Raw genomic sequence first — 26,483 nt, 5'->3', positions numbered from 1 at the left:
GCCCTGTTCATTTTGGATTGTGGCAGCTGATTGAGGCAGCCGATTATGAGTATTGGACTCAAAATTAACATAATTTTAAGTCCAATAGTCACAATCGGCTGCAACAATCTCAAACAAACAAGGCGTAAGTCTGTCACTATCGGAAATAATCACGAACCTTCCAATGGACACTCTCGGAACCAGCTGTTGTGCCCAAGGCCTGTCCATTAAGGTTCTTATTATCATTTGGATCCATTGTTCCCTCTCGCTATACTTTGATCCTAAGACAAATCATGGTTGAATTACCTCCCTTCCAAATATAACCATGCTAATTAAGCTTGATCCATCGTCCATTTAGGTATTCCATAGCCTAAATAACCCTATAGGCACTACATCCTCTGTTTGAGTGGATTTGAGTACCGGAAGGAGTGGCCTGTGATAAGGACTACTCTAGTGAAAGCAGTCACAGAGTGGATTACTGGGCGAAAGGGTCAACCTGGAAAGGGCTACCTAGTGTAATTAGAGTGAAAGCGATCATAGAGTGGGACATCGACGGAAGGGATGCTCTAGGTTAGAAGGAGAACAGCTAAAGTGAGTTGTTAGAGTGGGGCCGCCAATGACATTGGCTGGGAAGCTTGGACGAATGCAACGTTCCAAAGTGATTTAAGGGCCTAGCCCAACACATTCCATCAACCCATTCTATCAGTCCTAGGGCTTTTGACGTATTGGTTATGTATCTATCAATAGCATTTGATCTGCAGCAACCGATGGCCGGAAGAAGAAGAAAATCAGTGAAATGTTCTATGTTTAATAGACCAATTAGATTGAGAAAAAAAATGCTTTTTTCCGGTATCATATTTCTTATCACTCACTCACAAAATATAATATGATGGAAGGAAGAATTTGAGTAGAGAGAATTTAAATTGTGAAGCCCAAGGACAAAAGTGTTATTTACTTCTTTTTCCTAGCATCTATTGCCTGTTTCAAGTCGTTCATCTCATTCTTAAACTGATCGAAATCCTTCCAAATTTCAGCCTCCTCAGGCGCTTCGTGTGGTGTTAGAGGATCCATAATCGGCTCTGTTTTTTTAAATGATTCCCACCAACCAGTGGCCTCCAACCACCTTTTCTCAGCCTCCAAAGCTGACAGTGTACATGAAGCAGCCTGTTAAAGAAAATATTAATTAGGTACAATTACACTATGCTTTGTCTATCTCTAAGCTACAAAAAGATAATGGAAAAGCTATACTTATTTAATAAAAAGAATTAATGAGATATAACAAGTTATATAGATGTAAATTGGTTTATTTGTCGGTAATGTATTGGTAGTTACATGAAAAACAATTAAATATATAAAACAAGAGGAATGCTAAACTGAAGGGCGCCCTTGCGACAACCCCGCTGCAAGGGCATCCCACTGGAGCCACGTCACCCTACTACATTTAATTATAACGGCATTGAAAATCATAAAGTTTTGCTACTGAGTTCTGACATGGCCCCATTCAGTTTTTTTTTTAAATAAAAATAGTACTAAAGTAAAATTTATTTTAAATTTGCAATATGTTCTGATGGTCCTTAGCAGATCCCCCACAAATTTGTTATCTCTTATATCTTATTGCTTAGTTCAGGAACCCGCATTATTCTTATGTTGATAATTTATACTCACTAATTTTTAATACTTAATACAAAAATCCAATGATATAGATGTAAGAGTGACCCAAAATGTTGTTCAAAGTACAAATATGTGAATATTAACACTTTTTCAAAGTACATAATCCATGTAAGCATGCTATAAAATGTTTTTCAGTTTCAGTGGAATCCACTGTTATAGTCATAAGTCGTCATAACAGCCTTGAACTCTAGCAGTGGCACCAACGGCTAATGTTTTTCTGTTTCTTTTTCCCAGGCAGAGAGACCCGATGACTTGCCTGGTAGTGGCAGTAGGGCGTTGCCGAGTTTTCTTCTTGCCAAGACATATGTCTAAAACCTAGTGCACCATAAATATGGAAGGGACAAGAAGAAAGAGTTGGACGAAGGAAGTGCCACATGGCAAGAGGTAAGGAGCAGGTCATGAACAACACCTATCTAATAATTAATATTCTCTAATACCTTATGTAAAATGCAGCTACCATCCATATTAATTATTAGGGCCACAACTGTATATCATGAATATAGGGCACTTTAAGATATATGGGGGTCGATTTATCACTGCCCTAAACATATCCTGATATATAGGTGATAAAGTAAGGGAGATGATTTCAGCACAACTATGTTTTGATACATGACGCTCATGTTTCTTGTCTTTTAGCATTTAACTGACACGTAAGTGCTTTTTAGGTACGTAAAAACCCTTTTACAGCTCTTTAAATATAAAAGACAAGAAACATGAGCGCCATGTATCAAAATATGTCTCTGTTGAAATCATTTCCCTAAATTAAATACCATTCTAACGGCATATCACAATGTGTTGCCCTGGGAAAAAGAAACAGAGATTCACCTGATATAAGGAAAGACGAGCATCAATCCCATTGTCATCAGGCCTTCCACCTCCCACTTGCGGAAGCTGCTTCAGACACTCCTGATCCATAGCTTCTTCATATGCTCCCTGAAAATTAACTCAAGTATGAAAATTAAATGAAAAGAATGTGCACATTTATTTCCTACGTACAAGTGGGGCCACTCGTTCGGTGATCCAAACCATTCACTTGTTGGGTCCTATTAGATTTGGCTATCACCGAAAAATCAAATCCATCCACCAAAAAAGATTTGGCTACAACCGAAAAATCCAATCTGCCCAACCAATTGGAAAATACTTTACAAACTAGGATGTACTGCGAAAATTCTGTGTCTTTCGTTACATCAATTTTTCAATAATCAACCTGTTTGACTGTCAAAAAATCCATCAAAAATCCACTTTCTACGTTTTTTCTTAACAAAGTAATGCAACCAAATGGACCCTGGGACTTGAGAAACTCTTTTATTTTTTAGGGGTGAGCATGAACTTCGAAGCCACTGTCCAAAAATTTTAGAATAAGAAGTAAGGCTGTGGAATATACACTGTAAATGAGCATTTCCACTAATAACGTGCCAAGCCCTTGACTCATCTCTGCATTTTTCATATTAACTTGGTATCCTTTTTTCAATACTGCTACTGCGTCGTCTATCTTTCCACTCATCATCAGCTGCAATGCCACTTTCTGCAAGCAAAGAAGAAGAATCAGAAGAATTAGAATAAAAAGAAGGGATTCTAAAGACGAAGAATCAGAAGAATTAGAATGAAAAGAAGGGATTTTACATTAGAGGGAGATATGTTAGATACCTTGTATGTGTGAATTTGTAATTCGTCTATAATTCGATTCACTCTATGGTTAGTCTCAGAGGCCCCAATCCAGTATCTGAATTCTTTCATTGCTTGGTCTAAACCTGCCATTGCGTTGTCTAGATTTCCCCCCATTGCTAGGCCCAATGCTTCCTGGTTCCACCACAAAGCATGCTAATTAGGATCCATGTGAGTGTCTTTATCAAAGAAAGGAGGCATTGTTTCTATCGCTATAACCTTTGTAAGTGTTCAACAAAGATGTGCACGGATATCTCTTGTGTTGGTTTTGGACCTTTGGTGATATGAAATCACCTCATTATTTCACAATGAAATTAGACCCTGATCGGGTGGGATTTTTGAGCCATGGCCCACCCGTATTGGGAGCTCTCCATTGTGGGGCCCACATGCCTGATCAAGACCCCAAGGCTGCTATTGTACACTCATATGCTAGGAGGAGAAGAAAGTTTGAGAAATACCTTGTACATGCTAATTTGTGCTGATATAAAGGTGTATATAACATACTCCCACCAATCCATTGCCCTTGGATTTTCTCTCTTTGCTTCCTCCAACGCATCCTGCTCAATGCATAACATAGTTATAAGGATCCACCAAACACCCATAGAAGTAGAAGAAGAAGAAGAAGAAGAAGAAGAAGAAAAGTATATTACCCCGAGGGTGCTTATTTCATCACTCATAGTGTACAAATATAGCTGAGCTTGTGGATTATCCGCATAACTCGCATCTGAATCTTTTATCTTCTGCAATGCGTCCTCTATATTTCCCCTAATTGCCATCTGTATAGCCTCGTCCTGTAATTAAAAACCATAATTTTGATAGATCAACCGTCCATATGTACGTATTTGCCCAATCATCACTCAGATCCAAGGATAGCTATCCCCAAGCCAAAAAGCCCAATTAGAAACGTTCACCATGGGGGAAATAAGCCATTTTATCCTTGGATAGGATTGCTCTCCTCCGTTCACGTCCCCTGTGGGTAGAATCCACAATACAAGAAGGGTAGCCAATCCTAGGGTTTATTCGAACTAAAATTATTCAAGCAAGGTAGCCAATCACGAGAACAACTTATTCAAGGACTTGTATGCCATGACTAATTTAAGCATCTCAATACTATGTCTCACAATATTATCTATATATAAAATAAAATCAACATACTAAAAATCATGTCATATACTAAGAGAGTGTCTAGAATAATAGTGAGAGTTGTTATATGTTCTTCAATAAAATTTTACTATGGGTATATATCTCCGGCAACCATGAATTTTTTTTTTATGAAATTTTTATCTATCTAGTTGTGAGTGTTGGAAAGTTGCCTTATTTCCCACCCACCGTAGGTGGCTTGGGTGGGGAAGGCAAGAGGCAAAGATAGAAACTCTCTTATTTGGGTTTATTGGAAACAACTAAAAAGAGAAAGTGACTTTCTTCTTTGATGTGTGGAAAAATCAAGAGAGGGAAAGAGAGAAAAAGAAAAAGATGAGAGAAGAGAGAGAGAGACAAATGGAGAAGAAGAAGAATAGAGGGTTTTCTATTTGAGTTTTCTTCTTGGGATATTCTCTTGGGTTTCTCTTGGGATTTTCTCTCGGGTTTTCTCTTGGGTACGATCTTAGGTTTGAGAAGCAAGGAAATGGTTGCGGGTTTGTGGGTTTGAGATTAATCCATTGTAATCTTTGTATATTGTTTTTTTTTTCATAGTGGAAGATCGTGTTTCTCGCCCGTGGAGTAGGTTTTGCCGCACCACGTAAAATCTTGGTGTTCATCTTGTGGCTTATTTATTACTTTTATCATTTCCATTTAATTTGTGCACGATCCGATTGGATTGCCTAGCGGATTTTCTCAACAGTGAGATGGGCGTGAAAGGGCAGGAGAGATAAGGATTTGAGAGGGCCGGGAGAGAGAAAGGCATTAAAGTGGGGTAAAAATGCGAAAAAATCCGTCTATGCAGCATATTTTTCTCTAATTTCTACAAACATCTAATGCTCCTCTCACTTCCTTCTCAAGTCTCTCCCTCTCTCGCCCCTCCTCTCACGACTGGCCCTACAAATATTTCATGGAATTTTATTTTTTTCATGCTTGCCAAAGATGCCCTATGATGCATGTACATATTTTACGCAATATGGGTAGCTATCTAAGTGGGAGCAACTTGTTTGGTGATCTATAACATTTATTTGTTAAGCCTTCCTATATATAGATGTGCCATACACCAATCTCTAGGAACATTGGATGACTCAAAGCCTCTAATTCTAGACGGTTATATAGAGAGGCCCAACGATCTTTGTTCATAAGGAAAGCATGCATAGATTGGAGGCTCGGAATAGCTTGATGGAATTGGATTTTGGTGCATGACCCATTTATAGTCCAATTCACTGAATGACAAATTGTTGACAATCGGTGACAGAAATAAATCCATCTTTATTTCCTTGAATTTCCGTTGCAAAAACCTTTAGCGAGATGAAATTTTTTCGTCGCTAATTATCTACAGATGGGATATGCTGGGGACCATAGCTGAAGGCATTTCGCAGATCGGCTGTTGCATGAGAATTAAATGAATAAGACAAAAGATGTTGGAAAGTGATGTCTTATTGATTTAATCCATATGAAGTAGCTGCTCTCTCATGCAACAGCAGCCGGTCCATGAAATGCCTTCTGCTATGGTCTCTAGCAGATCCCTCCACAGATTTTTACTTTATGGTGTATGTTGCCAAAACCTATATGTGCTAGTGACAATTGCAAAATACTCTTATGAGTGTCAATACCAATTTTCCTTTTAGAGAGAGAGAGAGGGTATACACATATCCGAAGGAGAGTATGTGCTTCTTGGTGAGTAGCCCGAGTAGGATTGAGATAATTCTTGGCATTGGATAAGCGTTTGCGCACTTCACTACCACTGAAATGAGACCAGGATGGTCGTTCATTAGGAGAAGGTTCGGAATCCTTCCTCTCTGGCATCTCCGACCACGATTTATCTCTCGAGCCGGGCGTTGACATAGCGATTGTTAACATTCTCCGACTTGAACACATGACCTTAGCCATCATAGCCACAGAGGAGGCTCCGGTTTTGTCACAACCAACATTACCCATTTTGTTCTTCTCATGTATTGAGAGCCAAGCAAATGGTCGAATTAAACACCCGAGCATGTGGGTCAGTCTCCACACACGTGTGTTGCCATAGGAAAATGTAAGAAATGGGGGTGATCGAAGTCTGAGATGAACTCTGATTGGGGTGGTTTTTTGGACGTAGGAAGTGAAAAGGGGCGATTTGAGACTATAGTGGTGGTGGTGGCCTAGAGAAAATGCAGCTTCCATGGCTCGCTCCAAAGGGTGGTGTTTTGTGTGGCAGTCCGGTTGTGAACACTACAAATAAAAGAAAGAGTTTGGCTTTTTTAGTTATGCAAGTAACGTACAAAACTGAAGAAGTGGGGATTCCTCTTGTCCTAACTCCAAAGCAAGCGAGGAATGTGATTTTTCATACTGGTAAAGCATTCATGTGTAACATGGCCCATCTACTATGGGACCCACGTCCGAAATGGTCAAGATTGTCCAACTGTAAATCCACGTGTATGGATGCTATGGGATATTGAGCATCTTAACTCACTGGAAAGGAGATCAAGGTACGAGGGCAACTAATATTTCTTTTTAAAGTTAATTCTTGATTTATTAATGGCACTGCACCTCTCACTTTACACCTTTCAAACTAACTTTAAAATATCATTATAATCTCCAAACTACACTCAATAACCAATTTCTCTTCAGGAGAGGCAGATATTTAACGTGGGGGTGTCAATGGACCCTGACTTGACTTTAATATTGGGCCCACTGGGACAGGTTAGGCCCAATTTTGAGTGTTTCAATGGAAAATTTAGCCCACTTGAATTTTACAAAGTCGCTTGGTACTTTTTCATGGGGAAATACTAAACGACAAGATGTTTGGCGCATCTTTATCAAAACATTGTTGCGCTGAAATCATTTCACTTTTTATATTGGGAAAAATACACTTAGACCCCTGTGTTTCTGACACATTCAACTTAACCCCTAAAGTTTAAAAAGTTACGAGTAGACCCCCTGTGGTTTCACCCCCTCCGTCAACTGTCCGTCAGGTTCCTCCGTCAACTGTCCGTCAGTTTCACCTGACGGAAAGACTTAAACTAACCATGGTTACTATTTTGAGGACAGAAATACCCTCATTGGCAGAGGGATTAGGGTTACGCCATTTCCCGCCGCTGTCGCTGCCCCTCCGGCCACCACCTTCGTCGTCACCTCCGGCCACCGCCGTCACCTCCACCAGAGACAATCGAACCCCACCCCATGGCTACATCAAACCCACATTTCAAGAAAAAAACTTTGATAAAAAACAAAACTAAAGCCCTAAAACATTAGGGTTTTTGTGCAAATCATTAAAATGATGTGAATGAAGACAAATAAAACTCATAAATGGAGAGTTTATGTTGATAAATCAACAAAGGTTGGAATCAAACCCTAGTTTTTAGTGTTCAAGTATGAAAAAACCTAATTTTCAGTTGGGGAAGATGAGGGCATTTTAGTCTTTTCCCCCACACCGTCAGCTCCGTCCAGTTAAAAAAACCCAATGAAACCACAGGGGGTCTACTTGTAACTTTTAAAACTTTAGGGGTTAAGTTGAATGTGTCAGAAACCACAGGGGGTCTACTTGTAACTTTTAAAACTTTAGGGGTTAAGTTGAATGTGTCAGAAACCACAGGAGGTCTAAGTGTATTTTTCCCTTTTATAGATGAGTTTTGAATTTGTGATGACCTGTGGTTAGCTAAGGCACGTTGCTCAATTCGATTTGGGTAAAAACCGAGCCTGACAAGGTTTTGCATTTAAGAACTATAAAGTGAAATGATATATTCACCACTTTTTCATACTTGGGCCTACCAATTGTAGTGTAGAAGGATAGCCATAAGCCCATAACTCATACATACTCTAGAGGGGGCTGGCCTAGGGAAGAAAAGGGGCCGTGCGCACATATCCCTTCCCTACTAAAAATTGGGCTCAACTTGTCCTATAGTATGGACCCCAATTTTAACATCATGTCAGGACCCAATAGTTTGGGACAAAGGCTTAGTTGAGTTGAGTTGAGCGTTGGGACCCAATAGTCCCTCATTGGTTGCCTACCCCATTCACACACCCCAAAAGTTGAATATTAGCCCCTCCCGGCCAGTCCAATGTTTCAATAATGGGCATTTTGCCACAAGAAATTATATGATTCCTGATCCGGCACCAACACTGGCAGGGCATCTGCCCTTGATATTTGATCCAATAGCAGCCTCTTAAAAAGTTGAAAAGTGGGCTGCCGTTGGATCAAATATCAAGAGTGGACGACCCGCTATTGTACGTGCCTCGGGCACGGGCACCCTATAAAATCTCGCCAAGAGAAATTTGGGATATGGATATTTCTGTATAAGAGATACAAGGCTTTTGTCATTTTTCATGACTTATGGCTATTTTTAGTCATTTTCTATGAGATTGGATACCTTGGTTATTTCTATTTAATGGATATTTTATTATTTTTAATGAGATGAGGGTATTTTGGTAATTTTTTGTAAGATATTGTTACTTGGTTATTTTGCATGGAGAAATTATATGACGAGATATGATCATGTTGTAAACTTCTATATTATGAGATTAGGGTAGTTTAAGTCTTTTCTTATGAGATAAGGATAATTCACGAGAAATTATATGGTGCAAGGCCTTACAACAATAAGGCCCGTGTACGGCGGAAGTACCAACCTTGATATTTGATCCGACAGCAGCTTCTCAAAAAGTGAGCTGTTGTTGGATCAAATATCAAGGGTGGTACCCCTACCGTATTGTTGTAAGGCCTTACACTCGGACAATTTTGTCATTTTTATATGAGATAGGGAATCTTGTAATTTTTCATAATAGGATCCTTCTGTTTTATTATTTTTCATCAGATAGGGGTGTTTTTATTTGGGTATCTATCACCATGTTGGTGACAAGTTGTCTTTCAACATCAGGCTACAAAAGTAGGTAGTCATTTGTATATTCTCAAAGAACAGGTGGTTATTTAAAAAATACTCAAGACCATGTGTGGTCTTTTTTTAGGCAAGTGATATGGGCACAAAAAAGTTCTGATAATAGACACTAAATTAACTTGTCCTACACACTTTAATCATCTATCAAAGGCTGCTGGCAGGTACATATGATAAGGTGAGTTGTGCATATTATCATAACATGGTTCTGCTTATATCATTTCCCTTTATTTTATTAATCCTTTTTAAGGAATTAAAAGTCTGTGTATGTTCAAAACTGATATCTGCACGACCATGTTTTAATAATGTAACATCTACTTGTTTTACTTTTATAACCATCAGTCAAAAGCTATTATAATTCCCAAAGAAGGAAAGCACCCGCTTGAACGTACTCGGAACTCTACTAGCCATAAATCGCCTTGTTAGCACTCCCTTCTTTAACGATGCTTAATCAATCGGCAAAATAATAGGTCAAATAGTCGGCCCTGCTTGCATTAGTTAAAGAAGAGCCATAACATAAATAGGTCGTGCCCAATAAATCATTTCCATTGGCGATCATAGCCCTTTGATCTCTGGAGGACATGGATACAATGAAAACCTCTATAAATGATTTTTAGGGCACAACCTATTTATGTTAAGGGACTTATGGCCCATCAAATTGACGGTTTGGATCATCCTGTGGTATAGGCCGTACAGTACTTTTAGAAAAAATAAGGGACGATAAGGGCTTACACCATATAAAATCTCGTTTTGAGAATATTAAACAAGACGCGGATAGAAAGAAGCCTAATGGTTTACCGACTATTAACCGGAAGTGGGGAAGTGGGGGATTATTTATTGTAAGAGGAAGTGGGGGATTATTTTGGCATTGTATAACCGTAGTTAAAGGAAGGGAATGCCAGCAAGGTGTTTTATGGCCAATAGAGTCCCGAGTAGCTTCAAGCGGCTTTTAACCGCTTGACGCTAGACTTCCTCATTCCGAAAAAGCTGTTACAATCCTCCCATTATTCTTGTAAAGATTTGGGATGGATTCATTCTAAGGAAGTTGGGATTGGCCATGTATCAAAATTTGCTCAAGAGGGGAACATTCTAACCATCCAAATTGTGGCTGTTAAATGAACGGTGAGAAAACAAAGAAGGAAATGTCTAGATTCATGTTCAGAAATTTGTTTCTGATATAAATGGATAGGTTGTAAGATGTGGGTGCTTATGAGAGAAGGTGGTTTTAGTGGTAAATGGATAGGTTGTAAGATGTGGGTGCTTATGAGTTATGAGAGAAGGTGGTCTTAGTGATAAAGAATGGTGGCAGTTCCATTCAGTGGATTTCCATTCCCCCCAACCATCACTCGTTTTGTTAACATGCTCAAGTTTTTTGCTTCAGTTTACATGAATTTCGAGAATTAACAGAACATGAAATTCTAAAGCAGCATCATGCTTTCAAGTTATTTTTTTGGAAAGATGACAAATTTCATTAATGTCCATAAAGCATTCGGGACCAGTAGTCCATCCTGCGATACAAAATATTAGTTTGTACTGGGCTGGGCATACCTAGAGAAAAGTGGAAAAAAGAAACATGAACCTATCAATCCTTTCCTCAATTCTACTATATATGATTCTGGAGCAACCCCTGGCTCTATATTGGCTCTAACTCATTCCTCTAGTCCCTGATCTAATCCTTCTTGTTAACATATAGATAAATAAATCAGCATTCAGAAGACCAGTCTCTCACCATTCCAATTTCTTTTATCAGTACTCCACGCGATTGTCAACTTCTACCATTCGTCAATGCAATCCTAATTTTTTAACGCTCCCGCATAAATACAAGGCTCCCGCATAAATACAAGGAACCAGTAATCCCCATCAAAATGCAATCATGAGGCCTATGACCAGACCCTAAGCAAAATTCTCTATTCCTTCAAACCTTACCAAAAAGACTGAACCACCGCTCTGCACCAAAAACCCAAGGAAACAGGCTAGGAAGAGGTTTATTTAGTCTCAGGATGAGGCTCACAACCTCAAACACATAGACCTCCTCTTGAAGACCCAAAGCCAAGATCTCCTCATCAGATAGGGTTTTATCATCTAAAGCTTTCTTCCTAGAGATCATTGCCTCCAAATTTTGAATCCCTACCGTCCTTTCCTCTTCCCACCGCAGGCGCCTTCATGCATTCAAGTTATTGCACCCATCATTTCATCAAATCCTGAAAAAACTTTGATCAAATAGTCTTACGTGAAAATAAACAAAATAGTGTTTATTTCGTTGCCTTCAAGGCTTCAACCCAATATCTATTGTTTCTATTCTTCAAGTGGTTTAAAACAATTTACTAGGATAAAAAAAAAAAATCAGAGACTATCAAGACAAGATATATTTTAGGCATAATCCCTATCATGTTTATAGGACAAATGAGAGCAAAGTATTAGTAAAGATGGTTAAACCCAACAACAATTTAAGGGAAAATGTATGAACAAGAATTGAAAATCTTTACATCAGTTTCTCCTCTCTTCTCAACCTATTTTGTTTCATCACTTTCCTCAAATTATCAGCATCTTCCCACCTTCCCACTGCCGAATAAATGTCAGAAAGGAGAATGTATCCTGAACTATTATCTGGTTCAATCTCCACAAGCTTTCTTGCACAAATTTCTCCCAGACCCACATTCCCATGCACTCTACAAGCACACAAAAATGCCTCCCAGACTCCCCCATCACTTCTCAAATCCATGCTTTCAAGAATCCCATATGCTTCCTCTAATCTCCCATCCTTTGCAATCAAATCCATCAAGGAAGCATAGTGTTCTTCTCTTGGCCTTATGTTGTGATCTCTTATCATTGAATTAAAGCATCTCAACCCTTCATCTAACATGCCTGAAGAACGACAAGCTGACAAGACCGCGGTGAATGTGACTGAATCAGGATGGAACCCTGCACTCTGCATCTCATCGAAAACTCGGAGTGCAGCGGGGCCCTCACGCAGCCGACCAAGTGATGATATCATGCCCGTCCATGAAACAAGATCTTTGAAATACAATTTGTCAAAGAGTTGTTTACATGAGCTTGTATCAGATGCACATTTGGTGTATAAATCGATCAAACCGCTTGTCACGAACGCATCGGAATCAAACTGTCTTTTGATCACATACCCATGAATTTGAATTCCAGTCTGGAGAAATCCCAATTGAGAAATTGCACATAGAATACAACTAATCGTCTTTTCGCTGGGTTCCACACCTGAATTCACCATATCCACAAACATGTCTATTGCACCTATAGCATCACCAGCATCAATAAGACCCTTAATCAGTATTGTCGATACCACGGCGCTTCTCTCGGTCGTCCCATAAACAATTCGGTTCGAGAATTCTGTTTTTTCAAGTTTTGTATACATGTTTACTAGTGAACCAATCATAATTTCATTAAATTCAAATCCCTTCCTGATCAAGTAGCCATGAACCTCAAGACCATGCTTAAGACATCGAGAATCGGTTATTACCGACAAGATTCCAACAAGAGCAAATTCGTCAGGCAATACGCCCTCCCAAATCATCCTTCTAAAAGTTTGAATTGCCATATCAAATTGCCCTTCTTGATAATTTTGTCGAATGATCATTGTCCAAGACACGACGTCTCGCTGAGGCATTTTTTCAAACACTTGGTGTGCAAGATCGGTTGCACCGCATTTTAAATACCCGTTGAAGAGGGCAGTGGTGGCAAAGTTGTTGGAATCTAATTGGAAGCGGAGAATGTCGTTGTGAATGAGTCTTAGGGTTTTAAGATCAGTTAAGAGAGAGCATGCTTTGAGGACATGGACAAAGGTTGTTGAATTAGGGGTGATTTGTTGATCTAGCATTTGGTTGTACAAAGAGATGGAGACTTTGTAGTCACCCTTTTCCAGGTGGTGTTTGATTTTGGTGTTCCAAAGTTTGGTTTGGGGGGATTGGAGTGTGGTGTGTTGAACTCTTTTTGTGGTGTGATGTAGGCGTAGTTTTAGTGAGTGAGTGGTTTTTGAAGTGATGGGTTTGTGCGGGAAAATGAGGGATAATTTGGGGAGGTGAAGGAATTTTGATGGGATTGGAGTGGAGGAGGGGTGATAATGAGAGGGTTGAGGGAGATGGAGATGATGCATTTTTTCCATTTGAGAGAGAGAGAGAGAGAGAGAGAGAGAGAGGTCCTTAGTCCGAAGATCATATAGAGAGGAATGATTGATCGGAACCGTTCACTCAAAAGGCGTTACTTAGATATCGGATTGTCCAAAAATGGCACAAATCAGCCAATCCTAAGTCCTAACACGTAATGGGCTCTTCTCGCCGGGGAACAGAAATCATTGGATAAAGGGTCTTGGGATTGTCACCTTGACCATCTCTTGGGTTAGGGCTCTACCCAATTTCCGTCTTGTCTCAGCATATCTACGGTGAGGATGGTCTGAAATATGCACAAGTAGTGACCAGAGGTTTATGCATGGGAGCCTCCTAGTCAGGGCTATTTCGACGCGTCAAGTTTAGGGAACCCCGGGCCAGTTGGACAGGTGGACTTTTGCGAGGTGACAATGAAAAACTTTATGGGCATTTTTTGGCCCCATTGAGATTGCAGATTCCAACGAGGCCGAGATTAAAACAATTTATCAAGGGATTAGAATGATTGGGCCTAACATGATGGATCAAGTTATAGCAAAGGAATACATTATGAACATGATAAAAGGGGTTTAAGGGCAATCGTTCTTATCCTTGAGGTTTGAGCAGTGGATTGATGAGATCTTAGATCGGGTGGTTGGACCATTAAGGCGGTCAACTAATAGTGAGGCCGATAGACTAGCCACAGAGAGAGTATCAAGGGCGGTTTTGGAAACTTCGGATTTCCTTCCTCCTTGATATTTACTGGTCTTGTATTCTTTCATTTGTTCTTTATTGTTGCCTACTTGATCATCTCGATCTCCGTGGTATCCCCGGTTTTCTTTTCCTAATTGAATATAATCTTTGCCATTAAAAAAGGGGATTTCCTAGGGATGATCACAAAAGGCATTTTGCAGACGGGCTGTTTCATTAGAAAGCAGCCACATAGGCTCACTTTTCTACAGATTTTGTCGGTATTCATTTAATTCATCTAATGTGGCTGCGCTATCATGCAACAGCTGGTTCGTGAAATGCCTTTTGTGATGGTCCCTAGCAAATACCTAAAAAAAAACCAAATGTGTTCCTAGGATTGGTTAATGCTGCTTGGATAATTTTATCTCGATTCCCCTAGTATTTTATCCGAGGTTGATCCTAACCCTCCGATCTATAGAGGGTTAGGATCAACCCTCTAACATTCAGATCGGACGGTTAGTATCGACCTATGGAAATGTTTTTTGGGGCACAACCTATTTAGGCTGTGGCCCATCTAATGGACGGTTTGGATCATCCTATTGTGCGGTCCGTACCGTACTTTTAATAAAGTGAGGAGTGCCCTCATCAAAATACTGTAGTGCTGATAACATTTCCCAAAATATATATCATTGTTTGTTGGAACTGGATGATGGCCATGACTTTTGGGCCATGGGAGATCCAAAGCAAGGCTTACCATCAGTCGAAGGTAGAGGCAATGGATCGGGAACATCTGGGATGAGGTGTAGCCAAATAGCAAATATCAGATGATCCTAGCTCTTTGATGAATGAATTCTGCAAACTAGCTAGCCACAACTTCGTGGGCTGGGCACATGATGATTCTTTTGTTATTGTGGCATTAATTTACCAATTAAACTATCACCTGCTTCTATTTAATATCCCAACATTACAATTCCATTTTCGTCTACATTCCTGCGAGGATATAATATAGGTTGTGAACAGTAGGCAACTTTCTCACGTTGCAGAGGGGTGAAAATATCATCTCCCTAAAACAATTAAGGGAATGCTCATATCATTTCCCTTGAATTGAAACTCTAATTTGGGAATGTTGATAAAGCCTACTACCAAACTTTTGAAGACTAGGCGGCCTTCATTGACTATATATAGTCACAGTTTGAGTTGGTTTCAGGTCCCACCCACTTGGCTCGATTAGTTTTGGCTTCCATCACAACCATAATCTTGGCAGCTGGATCCAACGATCCAGACCACGCATTTGTAGACCCCATCAAGGCATCATTGATCTGCCAACATCTGAAAATCCCACCTATTTGTGGACTTCAAACCGACAGGGATAAACCAATATAATCCTCAAGCACGAGGCCCACCCGATCGGACGGTTAGAAACGACCAATTGGTGAGATTTTTGGTTATAGCTAATCTAAAATGAACCCCACTTGATGGACAGTCCAGATCATCAGACCCACTAGCCACATCTAATGGTCATGGAAGATGGACCCATTAATAATAAATCTTAAAATATTAGTTTGTGTTGTCTTATCTGTTGACTCATGGATCTATTAATTTAATTTTTTATTTCACTTGTGTGGACGTAGCTCCTAACTGATTGAGTATGGGTTAGATCCACACAATCAAAACAAAGGTCTATCACAAAGCATGGCTATGAATTCCATGTCCATGTATATGGTGGGCCCACCATGACTCCAAAAGTTCCATGTATATGGTGGGTCCACCATGCCTCCAAAGTCGTCCATTGACTACAAAAAAAAAATTCCTTCTTAGACTAATAGCCATGAAAACGACAACCAATAACATTGATTCCTTTTCAATCTATTTCATTCAATTGGAATCTGATTATGAACTAACATTTATCGAGAAAAATATTTAGTACAAACCTCACCACATCAACGAGCATTCTTTGAGAAAATGACGAGTCAAATATCTCAGGATGAAAGAAAATACAACAGAAAGTAAAAAGAGAAAAACCTTTCTATGCATCTACATATATCGCGGGATTTGCTAAGTGGGCTCCCTTTTTAGCAGATTTTGTCTGATTAATTTAATTCATCTGAGGTGGTTGTTGTCTCTTGCAAAAGTGAGCTGCCACACCGCATTGTGTGATATTCACGGCTCACTTTTGCAGGAGACTGATGCCACAATGGCTCACTTTTTAGCAGATTTTGTCTTATTCATTTAATTCATCTGAGGTAGAAGTTCACTTTTGCAAAAGTAAGCCGTAAAATGGCTTTGTACAAAATCGCCTTGCAAATCTCTATATATAATCATCAGGAATGCTAAAGCACTGTTTGTTTAAGATTATGTCAACCGATTGTGAGTGGCAATCCAATTATTGGAGTCAAAACTACGTTCGAATTTGAGTCTAAAAATCGGTTTAGCACTCACAATCGATTTTCATAATCTTAAACAAGAGAAATTATATGCTGACCGCCTTTACGTGTAAAGGCCGGAGAGAGGGGGGAAAAAATCACAGCCATGATTTTTATCCAACAAAAAGTCAAAAAAGGGGGGGCTCATGTTGATCAAAAATTAAGGGTGGGTGTTTTTTTCTCTCTCTCCGCCCTCTACACTTGACGGTCGGCCACCATATAAAAACTCTCTTAAGCAACCAGGGCCTAAACTGGAAGTGCCCTTGCAGAATCCTAACGAAAGGGCACGTCCTCCGTGGACACACCCTACACCCACACACCCACATATATGAGATATATATAAATATAAATGTGATTTGCTAGCGTACATCTCAAAAGGCATTTCGCGGATGGTCTGTTACATCTAACATCAGCCACCTCGTGAATGAAGAGAAATCTGCTGAAAAGTAAGCCTATGTGGCTGCTGTCAGATGCAACAGACCATCCGTGAAATGCCTTTTGCGGTGCACGCTAGCAAATCCCAATATAAATATATAGGCTACCGGCACAAATATATTTTGATAACAAGACGAAGCCTCCGTGTCATAGACCGGTGAGAGCTTTTTGAGAATTGTAACCAGCTTTCCGAAGTATACAAGACAAGGTGATTTCACCTCCTATAAAAACATGATTGTGTCGATATCAGTAGCTTCTGTATATAATTATTTTCTTGTCCTTTTTTACCAACTTTTCAAGCGATTCTCTATTTTGCCGAACAGATTTATTTATATGCGAAAACAACTGGCACTTTGGTTGCATGCGTGATGCGATGTGCACCACTAATACAGGGAGTGATAAATCGACTCCCCAAATTGATAAATCGTATCTTTCTCTCTCCTCTAGGTTAGATAGAGGAAGAGGAGAGATAGACACATGGGGAGTCGATTTATCACTGCCCCTAATATATTGTCAAATTGTTTTCTCGTTGTTTACAAGCTCCCCGAGTTAATCATCAACTCTGCCCGACTACTCTATTTAAACATGGCTGAGTTCTCCTTTGAGTCCAAGTTTTACCCAACAGAGTCAATCAAGAACTCCTTCGACTCGCTCAAATTATTGAAAATTTGATTGACACTAGTTATTGCCTTACCCCCAACTAGTTTGGGACAAAGGCTTTGTTGAGTTGAGTTGAGTTGAGTAGTCATTGCCTTACCCACATTAATGAAAAATTGATTGCTTCAATCATTTACTACCGTAAGTGGAATAAGTTTTACGTAGGCTAAGTTCTCGTCTTTAAACAATGGTAATTCGGCAATGAATAATGTTTGCATGTAATGATATTTCCTGATTCAATTAATATTAATATTACTTTTGGGGATTTGCTAGGGACCATGCAGAAGGCATTTCACGGATGGGTTGTTGCATGTGAGAGCAGCCACTCAGGCTCAGATTTTGTCTTATTCATTAGCCTGTGTAGCTGCTCTTACAAGCAGCAGCCCATCCGCGAAATGCCTTATGCGATGGTACCTAGCGTTGGTACCAGCGTAAAACAAAAGAAGTCTGGAAGTTAGTACTTGGGCCTATTATTATAAAAAAAAAGTCATTGTATTTCTCAAGATCAATGGAATCTTCACCGTTTTCAGAACAAGATGCCCATTCACATTGCAAAACAATTGCAATTTTTCACCACAACCCCATCCTTGTGCCAATCTTCTAGTAAATAACGACAAGCCTGACCCACCAGCTTTTGAATTAGCTGCTAATTTTGTCTGAATCACTAATATCAGGTCAACTTCAGCTCCTTGGCTATTTGGATTCTCTGAAACCAACCCTCCATAAAATAAGATCCACACCTTCTCACTATATTCACTCCACAAAGAAGAAAAGAAGCAAAACAGATAGCTTTGAGGTTTTGTACTCATGGGTTCAATGGAAGGGCCAGTTGATGAGGTTCAAGCAAAAAGCTATTGGAGATTCAGCAAAGAAGATTTCTTACCAGAGGAATCCTTCCAAACATGGGGCACCTACAAATATGCACTTTCTCAAACATATCACCGATTCAAGGACCGACTCCTAAGCCGATCCGACGATGAAAAAGAGATCGGAGAGCTCCGAAAACGAAGCGAGAACGATATGAAACGCTGCCTCACTTGGTGGGACCTCATCTGGTTCGGATTCGGCTCTGTAATCGGAGCTGGAATTTTCGTCCTCACCGGCCAAGAAGCCCACAACCACGCCGGCGCAGCCATAGTACTCTCTTATGTTGCTTCGGGCGTTTCTGCAATGTTATCAGTCTTTTGCTACACTGAATTCGCAGTAGAAATTCCGGTCGCAGGTGGGTCTTTCGCTTATCTGCGAGTTGAATTAGGAGACTTTGCAGCCTTCATTGCGGCCGCAAATCTACTGTTGGAGAGTGTCGTTGGTGGGGCGGCAGTTGCAAGATCGTGGACTTCGTACTTCGCGACCCTTATTAATCGTCACCCAAACAACTTGAGAATACATACCAATCTCGCGAAAGACTTCAATCTCTTAGACCCAATTGCTGTAGTAGTTCTAGTGATGGCTTCCACCCTTGCCATGATCAGTACACGAAAAACGTCAATCCTCAATTGGATTGCATCCGTCGTAAACAGTGTGGTCATAGTGTTTGTGATAATTGCAGGTTTTGCTCATGCCAACACCTCCAATTTAACCCCATTCTTTCCATATGGAGCTCAAGGGGTCTTCCAAGCTGCTGCCATAGTGTATTTCGCGTATGGTGGATTTGATAACATCGCTACACTGGCCGAAGAAACGAGAAATCCTTCGAGAGATATACCGTTGGGTCTACTCGGATCTATGTCTATAATTACAGTAATATATTGTTTGATGGCTCTGTCTCTAGCTATGATGCAGAAGTATACTGAAATTGATGTGAATGCAGCTTATTCTCTAGCATTTCAGAGTGTTGGGATGAAGTGGGCTAAGTATCTTGTTGCTCTTGGTGCTCTCAAGGGGATGACTACTGTCCTATTGGTGGGCGCGCTCGGGCAGGCTCGATATACTACTCATATAGCCAGAGCTCATATGATCCCCCCGTTTTTCGCTCTTGTACACCCCAAAACAGGAACACCCATATATGCTACTCTCCTTGTAACCATTTCTAGTGCCTTTATAGCCTTCTTCTCCGGTCTAGATGTCTTGGCGAGTTTGTTATCAGTCAGTACACTCTTTATCTTCATGATGTTGGGGGTTGCACTCCTGGTGAGGAGATACTATGTGAGAGGAGTTACTTCTCAATTAAACCTCTTGAAATTGATCATTTTCCTAATGATCATTATAGCTTCCTCGTTGGGTACTTCGGCTTATTGGGGGTTGAGGCCGAATGGTTGGATCGGTTACACGATAACTATTCCCATCTGGGTTTTGGGGACAATGGGTATTTGGATCTTTTGCCCTCAGCAACGGACGCCAAAGGTCTGGGGTGTTCCTCTGGTTCCATGGCTTCCCTCCTTATCAATTGCCATGAATTTATTCCTCATGGGGTCCCTTGGTTCTAAGGCTTTCATAAGATTTGGGATCTGCACAATGATCATGTTGATTTACTATGCGTTCTTTGGTGTCCACGCGACATATGATGTAGCCCACCAGAAGCAAAAGCCTGATCCCATGAATGTCATGGACCAAGCCAATACGGTAAAAGCAGAGCCTTAATACTAAAATTATTTCTGTACTGATCTCTTCTTGGGTGCCTGCAATGGATTTCTGTAATAAGAGAATTAAATCTCGAGGATACGAGTTAGGGCTTTCACAATCCAAACACTCATGGATGATTTATGTACTGAAGATTTGATACTCTCATGATGGTAATAGTAGAGACAGAATTTGGCAATTTATCATGCTCTGCATCAAGTTTTAAATTTCGGTTTTGGTTTCGGCCATCAGCAAAACGGAAATATTTCAGTTTTAATACGATAATTCGGCCAAAATCTTGGAAAATCACAGAACCATTTCGGTACGAAATCGTGGCCGAAATCCAGATAAGATTCTTCGCCACTGGTTTTTCTTTTTCTTTTTTGTCTTTTTTTTTTCACAAGTATCTTAAAAGATTCTCATTGTTCTTTGTTTTTCTATGAATGGAGTTGATTTTTGTCGGGGTTTATGTCGAAAGAAATTTTGCTTTTTTTTTTCATCTCAGAAGTTGCATATTTCGCATATTTCGACTGAAAGATTAACGAAATCCTGATATTTCAACCGAAATAACCTGAAATTTCGAGTGTAGTCTAGTACTTTTCCAAAATCAAACGGATTTCGTTTCAGTGGCAGCTGAAATCGAAATATTTCGGCTGAAATTTTAAACCATGCTATGCATATTGCACTTACTTGAAGAGAGTAAGCAGTTTAACTTTGGGAAATCTAATATGCACTTAAACCGTTTGTAAGTTATTAGGAATAAAGGCTACTACCCTTCTATTTTCAAGCTCTAAGCAGATGTGAATTGCAAACGGTGAACTGAGAGAAGTTAACCACAAATCAAGCAACAACGAGCCACCACCACTGCATTGAATTTATGAAGCCTGTTCGTTTTGGAACTTTGGGAATTGATTTTGGGTCCAAAACTGATTATTGGACTCAAAATCAATTCCCAAAAACCAAAACGAATAGGGCCTTGATCAATGCTGATATTTGCAAACATTCTGTTTTGTAAGTCTTACATAAGAATCTTCTTCTTGTATTATTATTTTATTTTTTATTTTTTATTTTTTTGACAGCCATCACTATGATTAAAAAAGAGATTACAAGTTCACATAAGAGGCAAAAACTGCCCAAGAAATGAGTCTAAGTTGGCAAAAAGAACAGCAAGTTGGTACTTTTAGGAATAAGAGAAAAAGAAAAAGACAGCATTCACCCCATGTACCTTATCTCATCAATAGTGATAGATGCGTTAATCTTGAATTAAGAACTAAATCTGTTTAATATTTTTTGTTTCAGCTTAGGACTTATAAAATGAATTAGAGAGTGATATATATAAATTTAAGTTTAGGATCAGAAGCAGAGATATTGAAACGAATCTCTTATAGACAAGCAAATGACAGCATTAAACCAATACCATTTTATAACATTGAAAAGAATACAAGAATCTACTTGAAGACAATGACCATATCCACCTGAACTCTAGAGAGAAAGCTGATCTTAAAACAGAGATAAAGAACTAATAACAGCAGGAAGAAATTTCCTCTTAATTAACCTAACATTTTTACATCTCAATCAGTGTATAAAAACGCAGATGTGACGCGAAACGTGGCCAAGAAAAATCCTTGTCGACTCGGCGCGGACGCGGGTTAGAATGCAGTTGACGCAGTCTAACTTGAAATAGTCAAAGAAGTTTTTATTAACTCTGTAGGGCAAAACACGGAATGCAGTACAATGCGGAAAGCAGCCAAGAAAAATCCTTATTGACTCGGGCGAGTTCCTTGTCATGTCAAAGAGTTTTTTAAATACTGATCTCAATAAGTGAACTTGATGTACTGTTTTTCTTCTTACCCCTACTTTTATCTAGCGACTGACTAGAACTCTTCTATAGTCAAAAGGGTCCTCAAAATTGTCAATGAATTAAGGCCTCAAACTAAAATAAAAACAGGTCCACATTAAGGAACAAAAGTCTTCCAAATCGAACAATTAAATATTGTTTGGTTGCTGGGTTTTTTTTGGTTCCTGGGATTTATGTGGGAGAAAAAAAATCCCAGGAGATTGGTGGGAAAAAAAAAAGTCCTAGAAGTATCCCGGTAAAATAAAAAACCCATGTTTGGTTGACCGGACTATGGTGGGAAAAAAAAAAAACTTTGTTTGGTTGCTTTAACTGTTGGGAAGAATTTTTTTTTTCTCAAGCTTATTTTTTATTCCTGGGTTTATTTTTGTTCTTGGGATTATTTTGGGATGAGATGAAAAGGCAATCATTACAAAAGTGGGATTTAAAAATTCACCACACAAGCAATCAATATAAGAGTGGGATTAAAAAAAACCTAGTGCTAAAAGGCAACCAACCATGGGATGAGACCAAAATTTTACTAAAACTGCCTGGGACAAACGGAGTTGGGGCATGGAGGATTTAGAAATGGCCCACCAACTCGCGAAAGCATAAGTGGGGACCACTTTTCAATGATCTAAACCTTCTATTTGTCCTTGCAGAAGATAGGCCATGCACCAAAAATCTTCCCTAACAGGAAATCCTAGCCATCCATATTGTAGGGTGTTAAATGGACGGTTTAAAAAAAATCCAAAAAACTAGAACATAGCAAATAGTAGGTTTAGGATTGTCCAATAATAATGATTTTTTGTTCAGCGGTTTTCAATGAAAAAAAAAAACATTGGAAGCGAGTTAGTCAAAATCTTGAAAATTCATTTTCATTGAATCGAATCCGGACCTGCCGACTACGGAAGAAAGAAAATTATTTTGAAATTTATAACTTAATATGCTCGTACCTGCCAAAACCGGAATAAAAAGATTAGTTTTTATATGATGAAAGGCCTTATACTCCATTATTTTTCAAAAAGTACCGTGTACGACCCACACCATAGGATGATCCAAACCGTCCATAAGATGGGACATAACCCAAATAGGTTGTACGCCAAAAATCATTTCCATAGGTTGGTCCTAACCATCCGATCTATAGAGGGTTAGGACTAATGTGTAGTCCCTCTATAGATCGGAGGGTTAGGATCAACCTGTAGAAATGATTTTTGGGGCACAACCTATTTATGGTGTGGCCCATCTAATGGACGGTTTGAATCATCCTATAGTGTGGACCGTACGGTACTCTATACCAATAATCTGACCGTCCACGTGTCCGGTACCCCGGACAATGAAGGTGCAGCACGCACCCACTGTTTCCTCATAACAGTTAATTCACAGCATCAACAACTCCTTAATTTTCGAATCCCATTAAATTAAGACTCCTCTCAAGGAATCTACAAAATCCCAAACCAAATTTCTCCACGGATTTTTAGAAATCTTCTCTCTCTATCTATAACTCTCCCTCCCAAAAAAATCTACCAAATAGAAATAGGTCTAAGAGAGATTTATATAGAGTTTTATCTTTTTTAAGAAGATTAGTACAAAAGTGGAAGGAAAGCCAACTCATAATCTTGCTGGCTACAGCTTCATATTGAAGAGTCCCATGAAAAAGATGAGAAGAGATTTTATAAAGTAAGAGAAAACCCAGTTCACATATCCCAGTCCACATAAGAAAAAGTAGAAGAGAAAAGAAGACTTCTTCCCTATTGGAGATGGAAGATAATGAAATTCAAGCAAGAAGCTATTGGAGATGGAGCAAAGAAGACTTCTTCCCTGAACAGTCATTCCAAAACTGGCCTAGCTATAGAACAGCTCTCTCTCAGACATGTTCTCGACTCAAGGACCGCGTCCTCGACCGGTCCGACGAGTCGAACGAGCTCGACGTTCTCCGAAAACAAAGCGAAAACAGCATGAAGAGATGTCTCACATGGTGGGATCTAAGTTGGCTCGGCTTCGGCTCCGTTGTAGGGACCGGAATTTTCGTCCTCACCGGCCTAGAAGCTCATGACAATGCTGGTCCCGCCATCGTCTTATCATACGCCATCTCTGGCCTTTCGGCATTGCTCTCTGTCTTCTGTTACACTGAATTTGCAGTGGAAATCCCGGTCGCTGGCGGATCATTCTCTTACTTGAGAGTAGAATTAGGAGACTTTATCGCGTTTATTACTGCTGGAAATATACTGTTGGAGAGTCTAGTTGGAGCAGCAGGATTGGCGAGATCTTGGACTTCCTATTTCGCGACGTTGATCAATCGTGATCCGGACTGTCTTCGAATCCATGTTGATAAGATCGCGAAAGGCTACAATCTCTTGGACCCAATTGCGGTATTAGTACTTGTAACATGTTCAACAATTGCCGTGTTTGGTACAAAAAAGACGTCGCTTATCAATTGGATTGGATCTGTGGTAAGTTCAGTGGTGATATTGTTCATCATAGTTGCAGGATTTGTTCATGCCGATACAGCGAATTTAAAACCTTTCGTTCCTTATGGGGCCAAAGGGGTGTTTGAAGCAGCCGCGGTGGTGTACTGGGCTTACACTGGTTTCGACATGGTCGCTACAATGGCAGAAGAGACGAAGAATCCCTCGAAGGATATTCCACTGGGTCTTGTTGGGTCAATGTCGATAATCACCGTGGTGTATTGTGTGATGGCTCTGTCACTCAGTATGATGCAGAAGTACACAGATATGGATGTTAATGCGGCCTACTCTGTAGCATTCACGAGTGTGGGGATGAATTGGGCGAAGTATCTTGTGGCTCTAGGTGCTCTCAAGGGGATGACTACTGGACTACTGGTGGGGGCGCTGGGGCAGGGGCGGTACACCACTCAGATTGCTCGGGCTCATATGATCCCCCCTTGGTTTGCTCTCGTGCACCCTAAGACGGGAACACCAATCTATGCCACACTCTTGGTAACCATTTCTAGTTCCTGCATAGCCTTATTCTCCAGTTTGGATGTCTTAGCGAGCGTTTCTTCGATAAGTACACTTTTTATATTCATGCTCATAGCGGTCGCATTGCTTGTGAGGAGATACTATGTGAAAGATGCCACTCCTAAGTCTAGTCTCTACAAATTTCTCGCATTTCTATCTGTGATTATAGGTTCTTCGATCGGTACATCAGCTTATTGGAGTTTGAGCCCTAAAGGATGGATTGGTTATGCAATAACTGTTCCATTATGGTTTCTGGGGACATTGGGGTTGGCAGTTTTTCTTCCTCAGCAGCGGATGCCAAAGGGCTGGGGTGTTCCTCTGGTTCCTTGGTTGCCATCTTTGTCGATCGGAACTAATTTGTTTCTCATGGGATCCCTTGGTTATGATGCTTTCGTGAGGTTTGGAATCTGCACAGTGGTGATGCTGGTTTACTATGTGTTCTTTGGTGTCCATGCAACGTACGATGTGGCCCATCAGAACAAATCAGAAATTATCAAGGGCGAGATAGCAATATAGAAATAACATGGGGCCTTGATGTATATACAATTTCAGATATCTTATGTGTTCTTCATCCTTGATGGTTTAGGTCCAAAGGATTGCTTATTCTATAACTAAACTCATATGTATCAGCAGAAACAAGAGAGAGGTATTCTAAGGACTATGAATGTGTAGACCATATGCTTCCATTGAAAAATGTGTATCCGAGAGTCAGTAAGGACACTAGCATATGGCATTGGTTTCTACTATTTGTAGGGAATTTGTGTGAATTATGTTGACAGGTTTGATGTCAGAAAACTATGATTTTCATGTGATAAGAGTAGAATATCATCATATTATTTTCAGTAGGAAAAGGTTTCTGAGCTCGAGCTCAGAAACCATATCTCCCATAGTTGTTTGATTGATCCAACCCATTCATTTTATAGGTTATGATTAGGATTATGGTTTATGGTTATCAGGTTATGGTTAGGATTGTAGGTTATCGTTAGGTTTATGATTTGTGGAGGTTTAAAATGGATGGCTATAAGATGTTCTTCTATAGATTGAATGGTTAGGATTATGGTATGGAGATGGTTTGTTAGGAACCCCCTATCTATATGAGGTCCTATAGAATGAATGGGTTGGATGAGTCAAACAACTATGAGAGATAGTGTATTATGAGCTCGAGCTCAGAAACCTCGCCCTCTATTTCCAGTGACAATGTTGAGAACTCATATTTTATCGATCAAGCACACCCAAGTACCAACCCATCTTATTCTCCTAAAAACTTGAATGATTCGAGTTTTGGTGTTTATCTTCTTGTGTCTCCCATCTACTCTGATAAAGAAGCCCCCAATTGCTGTAGGAATAGCCCCTTACTAATATAGGGCTTACCTAATAGGGCTTCAGATCCCAAATCTCACAAATGAGTATGACTGGTTAAGCCCAGGTTTTGAATTTGAAATATCTGGCACGATATAGGAGGCAATTATAAT

General features: G+C 39.9%; 3 protein-coding genes and 1 pseudogene across 3 annotated transcripts; 2 read left to right on the top strand and 2 right to left on the bottom strand.

Moving 5' to 3' along the window:
* Positions 1-924: 924 nt before the first annotated feature.
* On the bottom strand, positions 925-4,100 carry LOC143860210 (uncharacterized). Its single transcript, XM_077370773.1, has 6 exons — positions 3,966-4,100; positions 3,774-3,872; positions 3,298-3,450; positions 3,035-3,175; positions 2,476-2,583; positions 925-1,143 (listed from the first exon to the last, which is right to left on the bottom strand). Exons 1-6 carry the CDS (start codon positions 4,089-4,091, stop codon positions 931-933), a joined length of 840 nt encoding a protein of 279 aa, XP_077226888.1. The 5' UTR covers positions 4,092-4,100; the 3' UTR covers positions 925-930.
* A 7,045-nt stretch (positions 4,101-11,145) lies between these two features.
* LOC143861068 (pentatricopeptide repeat-containing protein At5g39350-like) lies at positions 11,146-13,786 on the bottom strand. Its single transcript, XM_077371955.1, has 2 exons — positions 11,810-13,786; positions 11,146-11,524 (listed from the first exon to the last, which is right to left on the bottom strand). The coding sequence occupies exons 1-2, from the start codon at positions 13,453-13,455 to the stop codon at positions 11,518-11,520; spliced, it is 1,653 nt and encodes a 550-aa protein (XP_077228070.1). The 5' UTR covers positions 13,456-13,786; the 3' UTR covers positions 11,146-11,517.
* A 4,579-nt stretch (positions 13,787-18,365) lies between these two features.
* Positions 18,366-20,397, top strand: LOC143860296 (cationic amino acid transporter 5-like). The gene has a single exon (XM_077370868.1). It carries the CDS (start codon positions 18,445-18,447, stop codon positions 20,215-20,217), a length of 1,773 nt encoding a protein of 590 aa, XP_077226983.1. The 5' UTR covers positions 18,366-18,444; the 3' UTR covers positions 20,218-20,397.
* Positions 20,398-23,451: 3,054 nt separating this feature from the next.
* On the top strand, positions 23,452-25,826 carry LOC143860957 (cationic amino acid transporter 5 pseudogene; annotated as a pseudogene).
* The last annotated feature ends 657 nt before the right edge of the window (positions 25,827-26,483 follow it).

This window comes from Tasmannia lanceolata, unplaced genomic scaffold, assembly GCF_043159265.1.
Source record: "Tasmannia lanceolata isolate RefF3 unplaced genomic scaffold, GAP_Taslan_0.1 ptg000037l, whole genome shotgun sequence".
In the NCBI taxonomy this organism is placed as follows: Eukaryota; Viridiplantae; Streptophyta; class Magnoliopsida; order Canellales; family Winteraceae; genus Tasmannia; species Tasmannia lanceolata.
The sequence above is the reverse complement of the archived record's forward strand: the minus strand, read 5'-3'. Positions and strand labels throughout refer to the sequence as shown.

What these genes read in the sequence shown, in the direction of transcription:
- LOC143860210 (XM_077370773.1), bottom strand. Translation starts at nt 4,091, where the DNA reads ATGGCAATTAGGGGAAATATAGAGGACGCATTGCAGAAGATAAAAGAT. An exon ending in TACAAATTCACACATACAAG is followed by an intron (nt 3,176 to 3,297) that starts GTATCTAACATA and finishes CTTTGCTTGCAG; the next exon opens with AAAGTGGCATTGCAGCTGAT. An exon ending in TGGAAATGCTCATTTACAGT is followed by an intron (nt 2,584 to 3,034) that starts GTATATTCCACA and finishes GTTAATTTTCAG; the next exon opens with GGAGCATATGAAGAAGCTAT.
- LOC143861068 (XM_077371955.1), bottom strand. Translation starts at nt 13,455, where the DNA reads ATGGAAAAAATGCATCATCTCCATCTCCCTCAACCCTCTCATTATCAC.
- LOC143860296 (XM_077370868.1), top strand. Translation starts at nt 18,445, where the DNA reads ATGGGTTCAATGGAAGGGCCAGTTGATGAGGTTCAAGCAAAAAGCTAT.